General features: G+C 43.9%; 1 protein-coding gene across 2 annotated transcripts in view; it reads left to right on the top strand.

The window, feature by feature from the left end:
* The window catches only part of RBFOX2 (RNA binding protein, fox-1 homolog (C. elegans) 2), a 56,473-nt gene that overhangs the window by 38,531 nt on the left and 1,272 nt on the right, over window positions 1–16,670 (top strand). The window contains exons 6-11 of one of the 2 annotated variants that reach the window (XM_010143300.1): window positions 807–860; window positions 999–1,091; window positions 2,208–2,340; window positions 7,664–7,703; window positions 15,197–15,285; window positions 16,242–16,314. In XM_010143300.1, the coding sequence (XP_010141602.1) occupies window positions 807–860; window positions 999–1,091; window positions 2,208–2,340; window positions 7,664–7,703; window positions 15,197–15,285; window positions 16,242–16,314 (482 nt within the window). The remainder of the gene's footprint in view (window positions 1–806; window positions 861–998; window positions 1,092–2,207; window positions 2,341–7,663; window positions 7,704–15,196; window positions 15,286–16,241; window positions 16,315–16,670) is intronic. The other variant, XM_010143302.1, reaches the window with a different exon arrangement.

The following is a 16,670-nucleotide window of genomic DNA, read 5'->3' as shown; positions in this document are numbered from 1 at the left end:
ATAGAAAGGTGAAGGGGAAAGACACATATGTTTCTAGATCTGATTGGAAGTGTGGTCCTCCTCATACCTCATCAATGTTGTCTTTAAGCCCTATTTTTTTGATCAGTTTTATGTTAATGATTTGCAGCTCTTGCCAGTTATCCAGTTGATATAAAAAACAATTCTCTAGGAAGGCTTTCACCTGAAAAGCAGCATAAAGAGGACAGGAAATACTAAAATAATGGAGGAGAGAAAGTGAGACGAATAGACTGAATTGCTGTTCTGCACCATAGTCATGTAATTCAGTTAGTGAGGAAATTCAGATATTGTTGGTTTTTAGCAGATCTCTAGCAAATAAGACAGAAGGTTGTTTTGAGAATTTAAGGCTATAAATTGACTTGCCTGAGATGACAGTCTAGGCTGGTGGCTTTAGAGAGGTTATGGATCTGGAGTATTCCCGCTGAGAGCAGGGAGCAGCTGGAGGAGCTGGCAGCAAAGTTCATGCAAGGAACACAGGGTCACAAGGTGCTTATGGCGAATATACATATAAGGTAGTTGTCATTCCTTCAGCGGGCGCCTTTGCCATGCTGCAGATCAGCTGGTGTTCTGCTGTTCCCTTCGATACAGCGACCTGTACCTAGAACTTGACATTAGAAAAAGGCAGTTGGCCTCCATCTACACCAAGGAGGATTGAGGCTAAGCAGAAATTGGAAAGAACTGTGCATGTGAGGCTGGGGCGCATGCAAGAGACAGTTCCCCCTACCCATGCTGCCCGCTCCTTCTCTTGGTGTAGATTTTGGCATTCACTGCAGTCTTTGTTGTTTCAGGTTGGAAGTTGAGTCCTGTGGTTGGAGCGGTGTACGGCCCTGAGTTATATGCAGGTAGAGCTTAAAGCAGACACTTCCACTTCTCCCATTTAACTGCAGTGGTGTTTATGTTCTCAGTCTGCTTTTTTTTTTATAACCTTTTTATGTTGTTGTTTTTTTTTTTGTTTGTTTGTTTGTTTTTTATTAAATTAGCATCCAGCTTTCAAGCAGATGTCTCGCTGGGCAATGACGCCGCAGTGCCCCTGTCAGGAAGGGGGGGTATTAACACTTACATTCCTTTAATCAGTAAGTAGCCCCCATTGTCCCCTGTATTGTTACTGCGCTTGAGTTAACAATGATCTGTTACCCTTCTCTTCAGTCTGTATAATATATACTTGAAAGGATGGGTCTCGCTGGGAATGAGTTTTCCTTGAGCCAAAGTATACTGTGCAGTTGCCGTAACTTGGTTCGTCTGCAGTGTCTTTCTGTACTGGTGAATGGGTCTTTCTGAGCCATGAGGAGGCTGCAGAAGAAGGGGAGGGTGTGTGTAAGGAGTAGGCCATTCCCTTGCCCCCTCCCCCTTTTGAAATCAAAGAAAACAGACAGACAAATCCCTAAAGTACATATTATACAAGCTGCTAAACCGCGAGTCTGCAGAGCCCCTAGTGGCATGCACTTGGACGCACGTTGGGTTGGGTTTGCGCCCTGGGATTCCTTCCCTCTTGGTGTCTGTTTATTACGTGTTTGCAGACGCCTCTGAGGTTTTACATCACTTTATCACGAGCCAGTTGACTCTGGTGTAAAGGATAACCAAACAGGCCCCACTATACACAGAGCCAGTTATTGGTCACCCTTGTTATGTGAAGGTGGGCTCTCAGTAAACTGGCACTTTATGGGAAATTGCTGCTGCTGTTATATGGGATATCTTGTCTTTCAGGCTTTAAAATGAACATGCAGAGGATTGGGTGGCAAAGAGTGGGAGGGGAAAGGAGGGAAGAGACCGATGTAAGTTGGATGACTTTAAGGGCCTCTTGACAAATTATTTTAAAGAGCCTCTGCAGTTTTGGAAGAGCCGCCTGCTGTATTGATAGTAACTCTCTGCGCTTCTCAGACTCTAACCAAACTGCATGGCGGTGTCAAAAGGCGGGGGGTTTTGTACCCTGTTTGTGGTGGGTGAGGCATGCCAAAGCATTAACCTCTTGCATGCCAAACCTCTTTGCAACCCCTCTTCCCCCAAAGGCCATGGTGTAGCAGAAAATATGTATCAGATGCTTGCTGGGTTATAAGCATGCCCCTCTGCAGGATTGATGCAAAATGTCCCACCGCTGTGGAAGCTATTGTGTCACTTTGTTTGAAGCAGGCAGTTGTTCTGTGGGCAGGACTTTGGATCCTTTTCACCCTCCACCTTGTTTGTCTTTACAGTTCCAGGCTTCCCCTATCCAACCGCAGCCACCACAGCAGCCGCATTTCGGGGAGCCCATCTGAGGGGCCGAGGAAGGACAGTGTATGGGGCAGTCCGGGCGGTACCTCCCACAGCCATCCCTGCCTACCCAGGGTAAGCACTGGTCACAAGAGCAGAGTGCTCTGCACAACCATGTCAAATAGCTAATCGGTTAACCAAAAAATAACTAAAATTGTCTGGATGGTGAGAGTCAGGGTATTGCTAGTGCCAGAGCATTCTGCACACAGTGGCATCCAGTGGGGGCAAACCTAAATTTTTCCATGTTAAGTTCTTGACTGAAACAACTTCCAGTACTTGAAACAGCTTAAAGTGCTGATGGATTCCTTCTCATAATTTCTCAATTTGTCTATGTGGTATTTGTCATTCATTGACCCAATATATTATAGTGCTGCTGAGAAGGATACAGAGAGAGAAGGTCTAAAATTTCTGAAAAGGTTCTGCTCTTCGCACTCCATTTGCATTTTCATATCCAGGAATGAGGAATATTACCCATTACCTTCATGCCTCACCATCTGGCAGTAGGACACAGAAGAGCCAGTTACCCACAATGGATTTGCTTTCTTTGTTGGAGACGGTTTAAAAAGGTTTAAAACAAAGATTAATCAAGTCCATTAATTTAAAGCTGGGAGTGTTTGGGATATAGGGAGAAGGAAAGTGCAGCGTTCTTGTAACTGTTGTTTGAAGCAATGGTGAATGCGTGGCCTTAGCATTCTTTGCCCTCTGACTTTTCACTAGTAATGCAGTGGAAGAGATGCTGTTACAAAAGGGTATTCTGCTGTTTAGGGAATTAGGTTTGTGTGAGTTTTGTTTTGGGTTGTTGTTTAAGTGTGATGGAATGACAGATAAATCAGCAAATCCCTTCCAAACTGTCTTTTTTTTGGTTCTGATTTTGCGGATGCTTTATTCATATTGCCTGTCCCTGGAATTTTAGTTGCCATATTTTTCAGGCAACGTTTTCAGAAAGAATAGGAGCAGGAATAAATCTTCTAAGGCAGAGATGTGGACTGACCCTTTTTTCCTTTAGACTAGCCCCAAAAGGGAAAAAAATAAATTATTATTAAGAAGGGAGGTGGAAGCCATGCACATCTGGCCTGATATATACTGGATAAGCTTGCAGTAAATCCTGTAGCAGATTTAAGTTGTGAGAGCTACCATGGCCCTGTCTTTTTAGAGTCCAGTCTGATACTAATATTAGAACTCAAGGAAGCAAACTGCAGTGGTCATGTATCTGTCTAGCTTTGCTCTCCAGCAAATCTGGCAGTGTTTGTATTTAATACACTAGAAGACATTGAATGAAACTGCTTGTCTGAACACATTGGCCTTCCAAACAGAATGTTTCTTCTGGGTTTTCAGATTCACCTCTTTTTGCCACTGCTCCTAGTTCATCTTCTCTATTCCCTACCCATAGCCTCTGACCTGCAGCTCATCTGTCTGTTGCTCTAAAAATGACCCAGTCCAGTTTTATTAGGGAGTGCTCCACAGCAAAACAGAGAAGCAAAGCTGCCATCTTGCAGAATATGAAATACTTGCACTAGGGAGAGGGGATGTACTTTTCATCTCTTGGAGAAACAGCTGGAGCATTCCTAGCAAGAGGCTGTCACGAGTGGCATACTGGGAGAGACTCTAGGCTTGTCCTCAATATAAATCCAGCCTGAGTCCTTTATAAAAGGTTTATTTCCATTTGGAATATGGGCCAGGCTCCAATGATTATTCCTTCCAAATATGGTCTCATGACTGTGTTTACTAAAATTACGTTGAGTTCAGCTGACCCTGCTGACTGATTTCACGTCTTCACGGGCAGCGTACTATCCAGTAAACATTTGAAGGGCAGCAGTAAGCAAGGCAGGTTCACAGATGGCCCAGAACTGTTACTGGTCCCAAGCATTGGGATGTAATTAACTAATTCTGGTGTTTATTGTCATGATAGTCAGAATCCCTACAAGGTATTTTGTAGAGGAAATTTGATTCCTTGTGGAGTAATACAAAATGTGCTCTTCAGTTCCATGTTGCAGTAACATGTAGGACAGCCACCACTCCATGTGGGCACTGTTGACCTCCATGCCGTCAGAGGCAGGCACATGTTCCTAATGCCTTACCCTGCATCAGTTCATTTCTTCCTGGCCAGTGGAAGGGTGACACTGTAAGATCATCATAATGTGGAAGAAGACAGTAAAGTAAGTTGCAGGTTAACTCAAATCTGGAGAAGGAGTTGGTTTTCACAAACATCAGTGGTGTTTAAGTTACGAAACTTAATGCTATCACTGCATTTGAAAGCTTAGCAGAATTAAAAAAAAATACAGGATGTAGATTAATAAAAGCTGCGTGGAACTGCCATACTGGATCAGACCTGAGGGCCATTCGGGTTGGAGTAAGTTTTGGCAGTGTCTAGTACTAGGTACTTTAGAGGAAGGAGTAAGAAATCATATACTTCATAATAGTTTCATTTCAAGAACTCAAACTAATGCATACGTGGAATGTCCAAACTTATGTATGGACATGGAGTTATGTATGGACGTGGACTTACATATGGACATGGATGTTTATTCAGGGAAGGTTATTCATACCTTAAAAAGCAATTGCTCAGACTGTTGGAGAGGACATTAAATAGTTACCTGAGCCTGACCTCAGAATACAAATGCAACCTTCAGTTTATAACTGAGGTGGCATTTAGTAGAAGACATTCTAACGTTTCATATATAGCATGAGTAAAACCTGTACTGGAATATTGCCCTGATTTGTAGCAGTTGTGCTTTCTAAACAAGAAAGCTGACAAATTACACTTCAGACCAAAAGCCCGAAGAACCGAGTCAGTCTGAAAAAACCTTGCCTACTGTAAAACTCTGAACACCAAATAAACATGATCAGTTTTACTTCTCAACCTATACGTTAGGCGTTGACTTGTTCATGGTCATTAAGTATCTATATGAAGAGCAGGCTTGCCATAGTAAAGAATAATTTAGTCTAGGAGTGTAAACATATAGAGGATTCACTGACTCAAAGCCAAAAGTAGATTAAAGTCAGGCTATGTATAAGGCATTAGGGAGCTTTGGGGTTTTGGAGTAGTTTTTTGGTTCCTTTTACAGCACAGTCAACTGTTGGTACACCTAAATGTTGCAATGGCTGCTTTACAAAACCATCATATTTCTTTTTCTTGGGGATATGTTTTAGTTCAGCTAATGGGCTTTTTGCAGATGCCACTGAGATTTGATGGGCTGCTGGGCTGCTTTATGCTTCTGGTCAGTTGACATAACCAGAGTGGTCTCTGTGGTCCTCAGATGAAGGAATTCTCTCAGTTTTTGCTATCATTAAGAATCACTAATATGGATATCCTAGCATATAAATAAATCTTGCTAAATTTACTGCTGGCAGTTGGTGTCAGCCACATCCCAACTGAAGGAGAGATGGAGAATGCCCATGTGCTTGGTTGTTTGGTCCCAGGAAGTCTTGCTTTTATCTGTTGTTATTGTTCCTTACAGTTCTCTATGGAGAACTGCTGCTAGCATTTCTCACTGACAGGATTCCAAGTTAAAGGAATAGTGGCCTGATCCTATGTAGTAATGCTTATATTCATCCAACTGATTGTATTCGGAATAACTGTTAAAACTGCTGACCTGTTCATAAACCAACAGTCACTTCCTCTGTCATGCATTTGCCTTTCCTGCAGGAGCAGGTGGAGTATCACTGCTAAAACATTCCTGGTCCTAGGTAGAGAACCCAGCAATGTAAGTCACTGCCCCAGGAGCCAAATTCTTTGTTATGTGGTTGTAAAAATTTAGCTTCAGCAAACATGATCTTACGGCCTGCTTCTCCCTGCTGAAGTGGCTCCCCTCTTCCTCTAACAAGGGTCTCTATCTTCGTATCTGCTCCCAGTGCTCTTGGAGATCATAGTAACTTTGACCATTGGGAATGGAGTGTACTTTTCCTGGGGAAGACAGCAAGACTAAATTATTCAAGCAGTAGCTAACACTGCAACAGATTTTTTTTTTTAATGTAATTTTATTTTTTAGTAATAGCATGCAGAATTTTGGCAAGATCTGCTGGGCTTTTTTCGTGTGTGTGTGTGCCTTACAGTAGGTGGGTGTCTGAGGGTGGCAGGCTCTTGGCAGCATTCCACATGCCATCTGAGGAGTAAAAAATTATAATCAAAAGGAAAGTTAGTGTTCCATGCCTTCTTTTTCCTTAATGCTACTGGTAAGTCATGCACATCAGATCCATGAACATCACAGATGGTGAGGCTAATGCTTTTTAAAGCCTTGAGTGAGTTTGTGTAGAGCTATTCAGAGGACAAAGCAGGAGGAAATTCCTCAGTAAGAAACACACGCTGAACTCAAACGGGTGGGGGGCATCCCCTGTCTTCCTTCCTCATCCTTTCCCAACCCCTGTCCCCAAAGTCAGCTGCGTAGTCTTACGCTAGCGAATGCTCTTGTAAGAGTGGCGCTTTGGGAGCCCCAGGCTCTGGTTTAACAGTTTTCCTGCTTGAAGTTCTGAGAGAAAGAAAAATATGTCTTAAAGCAGAAAAAGCACCATCCCATGAAAACTCCTCCAGCTGCTCCTCTCTGCTATGAAATAGATCGTTGCTACCAAGGACTCCCACTGCACCTTTCAATTCTCGGACTTTGGACCAGTCACCTAACCTTTTTAGCTCATTATCTCTGCTTGTGAAAGCAATGCATTGTGGGTATTTTTGGTTTTTTCTTTTTAATTACATTTCTCTGTGTTTACTTTGATCAGAATTGATTGACTTGTTTTCCTGAGGTGTTGCATCAGTTCTTTAAGATGCTGAATAATAATACTTTGCATGCTTGTGTGATCAGCCAAATCTTATCGCATGTCTAATGTGCAGGGTAAAAGCAGGTGATGTATGGATGTCAGAAACAAAGTCGTGCAGACCTGTGAAGCTCAAAATACGTAATCGTACACAACTCTCTGAAACGTGCTTCTGACATAGGTGACTCCAGCCCCTTGAGATGCCTTCTGAGGGGGGCTCCTCGATTTCACAAGCCCACTTCATGATGTTTCCATGTGTTTAGGGGGTAATTAAAATCATTCCAGGAGAATAACCAGAGTGGAGGTTTCTAAACCTTGTTTCTCTTCTTCAGGACATCAGATCTTTTTGAGTCTATTTTTATTGTACAAGATGGTGGTTCCCCTCCCTCTCTCCTTTGCATACTGTCTCCCCCTCTGCCCGCCCCTTCCCTTTGCATGCCATGGAAGGTGACTTGGAGCTGTACAGCGTGCGTGCGCACACACATTCTCTTGCTGATTTGCTCCTGCCAAAAGCCCAGGTTGTGGATTCATACATCACCTGCCTGTGTAAAATGCATGTGCATGCTGCCGTCCTCAATAACCGGAATGTGTTTTCTGTTCTTTTGTTTTTTGTTTTTTGTTTTTTTGTTTTTGTGTGGATTTTCTGCAGTGTGGTTTACCAGGACGGATTTTACGGTGCTGACCTCTATGTAAGTACACACACCGGAGCCTTCTTGTCCCCAACCCCTGACAAGCCAGCCTTTTTTTTTTTTTTCTTTTGGTTTGTTTGTTTGGTTTGGTTTTTTTTAAAATATCATTTACTTTAATTTTCTTCTTCCTTGTGGATATATATATTTATATATTTAGGAATGCAAGCATGCTTCTCTGTCACTGCGCTTGCCCCTGGGTGCAAGACCTAAGCCTTTGGGTTTCCTGATCATTGCCAGGGTCAGTTTACTGGGTGTCCTGTCCCCCACATGCACACTGCTACTAATCAATCTGAGAGATGATTAGCGAATTAAAATTTCTCTCAACACTTCTCTTGTTTACATATTTTGGATATAAAAATAACAGGACTGGTTTAGCCTCAGACCTTCCTTTTCCTTCTCCCCCTCCGCCCTTCCCTTTCTCTCCCCTCTTGGGGCCCTTTCAGGTTTGATTTGTGCAGCCCACACTAAACTGAGCGAGCTGAATGTTTAAAATTGTTCATGTGCCACTGGGATGTGGAGATTATCCCTTTGGGGAAGACACTGGGACTGATTAAAAATGGAGACCGAGATGCTGGAGTGAAAACTGACATCTCATTTTGCTGGTAGAAATGGTACCTAAATAGGCTAGATTCTCTTGCCTCTTTGGGGAATTGTAAAGTACAAATACATGGAGATGTTCGGTTAGAAGAGTCAGCAGCCTCCTCCTGTCTGGGAATTAGCTCTTATACCACAGGAGACTTTGTCCTGCCCTTGTCTTTGTCCTGCCCAGCCATCCTGTATTGCAAATCTCCAGGGCATCTGTGTATACATAGATGGGTCATGGACGGAGCGATTCTGACTGGCCAGTGAGAAGAGTGGTTTCCTCTCTGATGGAGAGCCGTTGCAGAGCAGCTATGGTAGGAATACGCCTTTCAAAGGCTAAATGTTCGAGTCCACTACTGCCATTGCCTAGCTCTAGCAGAGTTCTCTTTCGTGATGTTGTAGGTAATGACTCTCCGGAGCTGGGGAAGTTTTGTATTGAGTAGTGGCATAGTTGTCAACAGGGATTTCACATCCCTGCTCCTCTGAAGGTGCTGCTCCTGATGTTTATAAAGAGGACCCTAGGGTTAGACTCGAGATAATGGATGGAATTAGCTTTTGGATTTTGTTGGCTCATGTGGAGAGTCAAGTTTTATAAAGGAGACTTTTGAACACAGTTACAGTAGTTGGAAGAAGTGCTCTCAGCACAGAGATACTGGGTGCATTTCTTCATTCTTAAATACACTACAGTGTGCACAGTCCTGTAGAAATTGATATGCCTAGTCAAGTGTTCCTGTACAAAACTGTGTTAAGGACTGCAGAGGGTTCTGGATTTGCCCACCTCACTTCCAAAACACCAGCTTTACAGATCACTGACTTCATTACAGCAAGTAAGCCAGCAAATCAGCAACGCTTAGTGCCTCTTCCCTCAGAGTATGGCATATAAGAGGCTGTTACATTGAAAGGGATGACTGGCCAGGGTTACTCCCTGTTTCTTTTGAGAAGCTCCTTCAGAGCTTTCACTGCAGGTGGGGAGGATAGGCTTATCTGACATCCTTTAAGGACAGAGACTTCAGTAAAGAAGAGTCCCCGTAACCACTTAGTGCTGCAGTGCAGTAGCATCACGTAACCCAAAACCAAGCCCCCAAGTCGAGTTAGAACCATTAGGTAGACTTCTGATGACTTTGTGGTTGGTGGCTCTGGTCTCACTGTCAGAAAACAGGACAGCAGAAGAGGGGACTCATCAAGGTAGATGGTGGTGCTTTTTCCTGTGTTATTGCTGCCCAGAGTCCTCTGATAGAACTCAGAAAAAAATTACCTTAATCCAAACATGAAGTTACTGTTCCAATTTGCTTGGCACAGGTGGAATGGTTGTAGAGTCCCTGTGCCCTGCTTTTCACTGCAGTGTTTTCATCCCTCTGGTTGCTGTGAAAGGCTTGGCCACGTTGTGGAAAGGATAGCAAGAGGGTACTTCAATTAGGACTGGGGGAAAAGTTAAAATTCAAGTTCCCTTAGATCTTCTGAGTCTGAAGTCAAAGAATGGTGAAAAGGAACTGCATTGGCAGAGAGTGGTTAGTGTTAGGCAGGATGAAGGGGAAGTGTCCCAAGTTGGGGCTGCTTTTTCTGCATAAATGTTAAGCACCAATTTCTCATTTTCCTCCTCCTCCTCTTCCTCACTCCTATTTTCTTTCCTGGGGCAACCATCCTGCTAGCCACTTTTTCTGCGAAGAAGGCATTCCTTCTCTTGTTGGATGTGTCCCACTCTGGCAAGACACCTGAATTCATAAACCAACCTGCCCCAGGATGCAGAGGGCTTCCTTTCAGATCATAAGAAAGGTTCTTTTTTCTACAGTGGGGTCAATCTGGGTGGCGGGGGGGAAACCCAAACAAACCCACCTGTGCGAAGACCACTCCTGCCTGTGAAAAGCGTGCTTGCATCCACTGGAAAGAAAAGGCTGGTGAGCCCCGCTGCGGGCTGTTTGTATGATTGTTTCTTTCCACAGCTGTGTTTTTTTGAACTGCTCTTCCTGTGTTCTGTTATAGAATAGTCTTACAGGAACCAATCATTAGCGCTAAAATACCTCAGGTAGGAGTGCCAGTGTGACCTGCCAACCAATCAGATTGTGGATTGCAGTGGAAAAAACTGAATTATACTAACCATTCCAGCACCACATTAGAGATGGGAACAGAGGCTTTTTTAGGGCAGCGCAGACTCATGTGTGATCCAAGCCCCCGCTGCAGCAGGGTGGCGTGCGTCCAGATTTCACACCGAGTGGCACTTCATTCAAAAAAAAAAAAAGTAAATTCAATGGAAGGGTTAACAAGGTCATGCTTGTCCCATTACCATGTAGAAGCACCTGCTGCAATGGACACTGTTGTCCTGTCACCTCTTAATTCATTCATGCTCATTCCTGGTGCACGTATGCCACCCTTCTAATACAGAAATACTGGAAACGGTTCTAGCCTTTTCTGCCTCTTAACTTCTGTTGTTAGGGCAGTTTGAGGGTGGAGAAGACACATTTGAGATACAAGAAATAAAAGATCCTTAAATTGGGCGCGCTGCCTAGACCTGGCAGGTGGTCAAATGTATCTAACTGGTACCATGAGTGACGCATTTCTCCAGGGGTATGGGAATGCTTGTGTCTTAGTGGCATAAAGGCTCTTTGCAGTAAAGAGGGCCAGCAGCACACTTTGTGCGCCTGTCTCAGGCAGCAAGGGAAAAAGAGAAGGGAGGCTTATACCGTAGGATATACTGACACAGTAAGCTGTGGTTCTGGATTTCCTCATGTTCTCGTTGGATTGACCATCTAATATGGACCCAAAGAGTGGAAGAGAAGATGGACTTACTTTAAGCTGAACTGTATAGTCTGAAAGTGCTCATTTATCTACACTAACATGCTCAGTGATTGGAACGCTGCTTTAGTTGTGATTGCAGCTTCCTATATTTGTTGTTTTGCCATGTTTGTGTTGTTTCAGGGAATACATGAAAATATTGAAAAAGCTATCATCTAATGTTGAAGAAGGAATTTTTAAAAATCTTTTTTCTTTATTGATGAGCCAAGCATGATAACATCACAGAATAGTCACTTTAAATTTGGGCTTTTGTCAATACCTGAGCAAATATAGTTGTTTGAAAGTTGAAAGCTATAGGCTCAAGCACTACATATTCATGTGGGGAAAAGGGTTTTGCACAGCCCCAGCAACACCAGCAGGATATCCAGAGAAGGAGAACTCGAATTAAGATAAGCAGCATTTAGGGTTGCGTTTCTATCTCACATGCTTCCCAGACCATCCAAAAGACTGTACCAATCTTGTTACTTCTCTGCCCAGTAGAAAATGTATAATCCTTTTCCTCAGTTTGCCTATCTCTCAGTCGAGGCAGTGTTTAAACTGTCGCTTTGACAGGAACATCTCTGCATTAACATCTTTGCAAGAATCTCAGCCACGCTCATTTCTTTTGAGATGAGGCTAAAGGTTTTAAAAACTGAGTGTAGGTGGGGAAACCTGTCCCTGTGGAATCATTTCACTTAAATAGATGGAGTGGGAGTTTGCGTGGCTTTCCTGGGGTTTCAGAGATTGTGCCACTCAGTGGTGTCTTCTGTTGCAGTTTTGCTGTGGCACTGGAGGAGTGTGGGGCAGCTAGCAAGGGCCTTTTTTAAAAAAACTATTATAATCATTATTACTTCTTTTATCGGGAAACATGATTGTTCATGTTTGTTGAAGGTGCTCTACTCTGTTACAGTTTATATTTACTAGAGTACCTGAAGTGAGTGACTCCAGAAATCACTAGGGGTGGTAGGACCGTGTAGCTGAGCTTATGGATGAGCTCTGCATACCAGTTAAAGTTGTGTGTGAACAGGAATAGCAGAAAATAACTGGTGCATTGGACAAGCTGAACAGGGCTTTTGATGCATTGATGGAATTGTAGATGGGTTCCTGGGTCATGGGAAACAGGAGCATCAGCGGGGTAAGGCAACCAGCACAGTGTCTCCTTCACTCTGCACTGGTCCCAGCGCTTGGTGAAAGCATTGACAAAATAATGAGTATTAAGTCACAACTTTCCTCCTCTTCCCTTCACCCTGTTTTGGTGTATTTGGACCTGCTGGTCATGCTAAATACATCCCCGTGTCAGAAATCCCCCTAGCTGTCCACACTCATTGCTCCTATGACAGGAACGTACCATGGCCATTATAATCCCCATTTTTGGTTTTATTTGAAGTACACACAAGTAGAATTTGGAATTTGCAGATCGCTTTGAACTGAGCAGGTCTGTCCGTGCGTGTGTACCTCTATCCTGTGACTTTTTCTTTTTTTTTTAAATTAACAGTAGCTTCAGTTTCGCATCAGTGCATGGTTAAAAAGCAATACACATGTCAGCTATTTCTTAACTTCATTTCTCCAATGAATTATTTCTCCTGTTTTTTTTTGTTTGTTGTGCAGTTGACTGAAGAAATGTTAACATCCCGCTCTAAATCTCTCAGTGGAGTCTCTGTTCCCTTCTCTGATATAACAGATGGGTTATTGCTTGTTATAATTATTAACATTGTGGTGTGGGACAGGGCTAGGGTGGGAGCCATTTCGGGGGGCGAGGGCGGGAGGCTGCGGGGGTCGTTAAGGTTGGAATGTTAACTCCAGTGGTGACTGACTGTTTCCGTAATAGCAGGTTGTTGTGGCTGCACGCTCTAGTACTTGAGGCTGTGTACTTCACTGAGCTTGTGGTAGAGCCTAGGGCGAACTGCTGTCCCAAGAGAATGCTGGGATGGATAGAACTAGCCAATATGAGTCTGAACGTGGTGACTTTGCTGGTTGTTCTAGCTCCAGATGTCAGCATGCTTAGTTTTTAATTTTGATTAATAAATGTTACGCCATTCCCCCTTCCAGACCTGATTCCAACCCTTCTTTTCTTCTTCTTTCTTTTGATTTCTTTTGTTTTGGTTTTGTTTTCCTTTATGAGAGACACGAGTTAAAAGAGAATTACATGATAACCCTTTTTGGTTTCAAACTGCATCTTGCTGTCATGTTCAGATTATGTGCCAGGCACATTTGAAATGGCTTCTGATCTGAAATATGGCTGGCAAGTGTGGGGCAGAGTGGGAATCTGGGTGCATGCTGAAGCCGGCTGCCTTGCAAAGGATAATGCCAGGCAAAAATGCCTCCTGTGCCATACCCAAGCGACAGGCCCCATCAAAAGCTCAGGAAACTCATAAATGTAAGGGAATACTACAATGACATTGGTATGAAGTTTTGTCTTAATTTAGTGAGGTAGGTGAAGGTTGGATTTGGATTAAGGCTGTGCCTCATTCTTCTCGTCTCCGTCATGTTTTGGAGGTGGGAGTAATGGTGGTGCAATGATAGTATGCTAGAACCAAACTAAAACTCCTCAAACCGTTGGTCCAAAACACAGGCTTTGAAACAGCTAGATGAGTTTAAAAGGGCAGAACTATAACATGACATCTCTTTAAGGTGATATGGTGATGTTTCAGAGACGTAGATTTGTGTTGCTCTTCTGTTGACTCGGATATTGAAGAGGCTGTAAGTCCCTCTCCTTCTGAGTAGGAAAGGGTCCCCAGGCATGTTTTGTACAGCACATTAGCCTTTGTGGGGCTAACACAGGCACCACAAAAGCAACTACAATTAATTTAAAAATCATTACCTCTGATTTAAAGGCTACCTAGCCTAAAAATGAGGCTGCACAGCAAACACGCAGTCCTGTAGTAGAGCTGATTTTGTCCTCTTAGTTGCATATATGCAAAAGATCTATAGGGAAGAAATGATAGAGGTGTGTTGAGCTGATTCTGGAGGTGAAGAGCGTAAGTCTGCCTTCTGGTCCTTCAGACTCGAAATGTCAGTTGCGGGGGATGGGGTGGGGGAAAGCCAGAAGCAATCTGGAATTTTCTGATGTTATTTATGGCTCATTGTGTTTCTAGCAAATCAAAGTCATGGTTCATTTATCGTTGCCACCCCCGAGTTAAAAAATGCGTTCACAAGTCTACAATAAAGATAGATCTAACCTGGGCTTCAGAGCCCTATTTGCTGCCTGCCATGCAGCCTCTGCTGCCGTCCTTCATTATTGCAGGGTGTTCAAAGCCGTCTGTCTGAGCCCTTCCTCTGGTCTGAGAGCCCAGGTCTTCCTCTGCCCTGAGAGCTCCTTGTGGGAGTTACAGGAGGACCTGTAACTCAGGCCTTCCTCTGGGTTAGGAAGCACTTTTTGCCAACCCTGCTGTAAGTACATTTTTAGTAACTACCTCTTACCAGCATAAGCTTTTTAAAGACCTTTATGACAAGCGTGTAGCATGATCAGAAATGCACCAGCAATACAGACTGTTCTGGCATAATCTTCCCCCTACCTGTTTCCTTCTTACATGGAGGGGAGGGGTAAATGGTCTTGTTGGCATCAGTGTCAGTTTGAGTGTTGCCAGCCCTGACACCAACAGGGACTGTCTTCTCTGGCTATTTTTTCCTGATTTGCTTTTACACATCTGGACCAAATGAAATTCGAGCCTTTTGTGTTTCTCATGCTTAAAGGGAGAGAGGGGGGAAAAAAGCAGAAATTTCTCTGAATGATCCCCTTTCTAAAATGCACTCTTCACAGAAATCACCCACCTCTGATTTCCCCAGCATAAAAGGAAGAGGGACATAAAACATTACATTGCATGCAAGACTTCAGCTGTCTTCTGGTTTTTAGTTCTCTCCGTGACAAATTTAATTTCCTGCAGGGATATAACCATACTTAGGTTTGCTTTAGTTTCTACCTTCTGCTAAATGGGGTAATGGAATTGCCTCCCTGGTCCTCCTGAGGAAAGGAATATACATTAGTTAAGGGCTGTGCTTGCAATAGACATGACATGGGAGCTGATGCAGTTTGAAACACTTCCTCTCCTTGTGATGTGTGTGACTTTTTTTAAAGATTTTCTTTTTTATGCTGTGTGTGGGTGGACAGGTATCTGTAAAGTCAGTTCTCTTCTCTCCTGCAGGGTGGATACGCAGCCTACAGATATGCACAGCCTGCTACTGCAACAGCAGCCACAGCCGCTGCAGCCGCTGCAGCAGCTTACAGCGATGGGTATGTAAGAGGGAGGTGTCCATGGGGGCTAGCTTGCTGTGCTCAGGGACTCAAGGAGTGTTGATCCATTACAGTACTTCTGCTTCTTTCCCTTTTTCTTACTTGCACTCGCTCGCACACACGTGCATGCACAACCCAACATGAAAGACTCGAATGCACAGTTTGTCTCTGCTCCCAGGCAGTATGGCTCTCCAGTGGTATGTCAGCTGGCACAAATCCTGGCCTCTTCCCTATCCTTGTGATTCTCTGCACAAGGGAGGCAGTGTGGTTATGGCCTCAGAGTCAAAAAACCTGGCTTGCTTTGCCAGTTCCTTGCTCTGTGACTTTGAGCAGGTTGTTTAATCACTGGGCACATTTCTTTCCCCATCTCTAAAGTCAAAATTACTCAGCTCATACAGTACTCTAGGATGCTTTAACGTGCAGCTCTGTATAGATACAAAGAAATATCATCATCAGAGTGCTTGCCTTACGACTTTTAATCTCTTGTGCAGTGAGGCTGTGTTTTAATCCTAGCGCATGCAAGACCATTAAAGTTTATACTCCCGTCTCATTCTGGAGAATCCCTCACTGCTTTCCATTTAGCAGCTGTTACCGTGACGGTAGTGCTAGTGCCAGCAGTCACTCTCCTCCCAAATTGCATCACACAAGGTAAGGGATGCACTAGCTGTCATTTCAATGGTGCTGACCTCTTTCCTACAGGTTGAGCTCTTGGCTTCTGCCACATTCCTCCTTCCAGGCCATTCCCTCACCCATCTCATACGATGCATGGCAGCATGCCCATAGGATCTCTTCAAAGAGGGGCTGCCTGCGTGCATGTGTGTGCATGTATGCATACATGTGTATAGAAGGGCATGCTGCTTCCTCCATTGCCTGTGGATAGCTGTTTCTCTGCCCCTCCGAAGTGACTCTTTTTTCTCTCTCCTTTTTTTTTATATATCTTTTCTCCCTCTTTTCAGTTATGGCAGGGTGTACACAGCAGATCCTTACCATGCCCTTGCCCCTGCCGCTAGCTACGGAGTTGGCGCTGTGGTAAGTGGGATTTTCTTTCTTGTGCTGTTTCTTATTTCCAGCATGGGGAACAGCAGTTCACTGTGTGTCAGGTAATGAAACTTCACCCAGAACAACTTCTGTGTTGAGGGAGGAGGTTCTTAGCTGCAGTGCTGGCTTCCTAGTTGTTCTGCATTCATATGTTTGTGAGTGTGTGCTTGGAATGAAGCCAGATTGTAGAACACCAGTTACTGCTTGGTCTTGCACATCACCTAGTACAAAGGAGATGGTAGAAGAATAACCAGAAATACCGGGAGCCAAAACATTGTTGGTCAATCAGTAGAACTGTATCAAGGTGCTGTATAGAGCAAAACTCAGCAGGAGTTAGAGATGCAAGA

This window comes from Buceros rhinoceros, unplaced genomic scaffold (genome assembly GCF_000710305.1).
Source record: "Buceros rhinoceros silvestris isolate BGI_N320 unplaced genomic scaffold, ASM71030v1 scaffold11949, whole genome shotgun sequence".
NCBI lineage: Eukaryota > Metazoa > Chordata > Aves > Bucerotiformes > Bucerotidae > Buceros > Buceros rhinoceros.
Note: the sequence above shows the minus strand (reverse complement) of the source record. Positions and strands in the feature narration are given on the sequence as shown.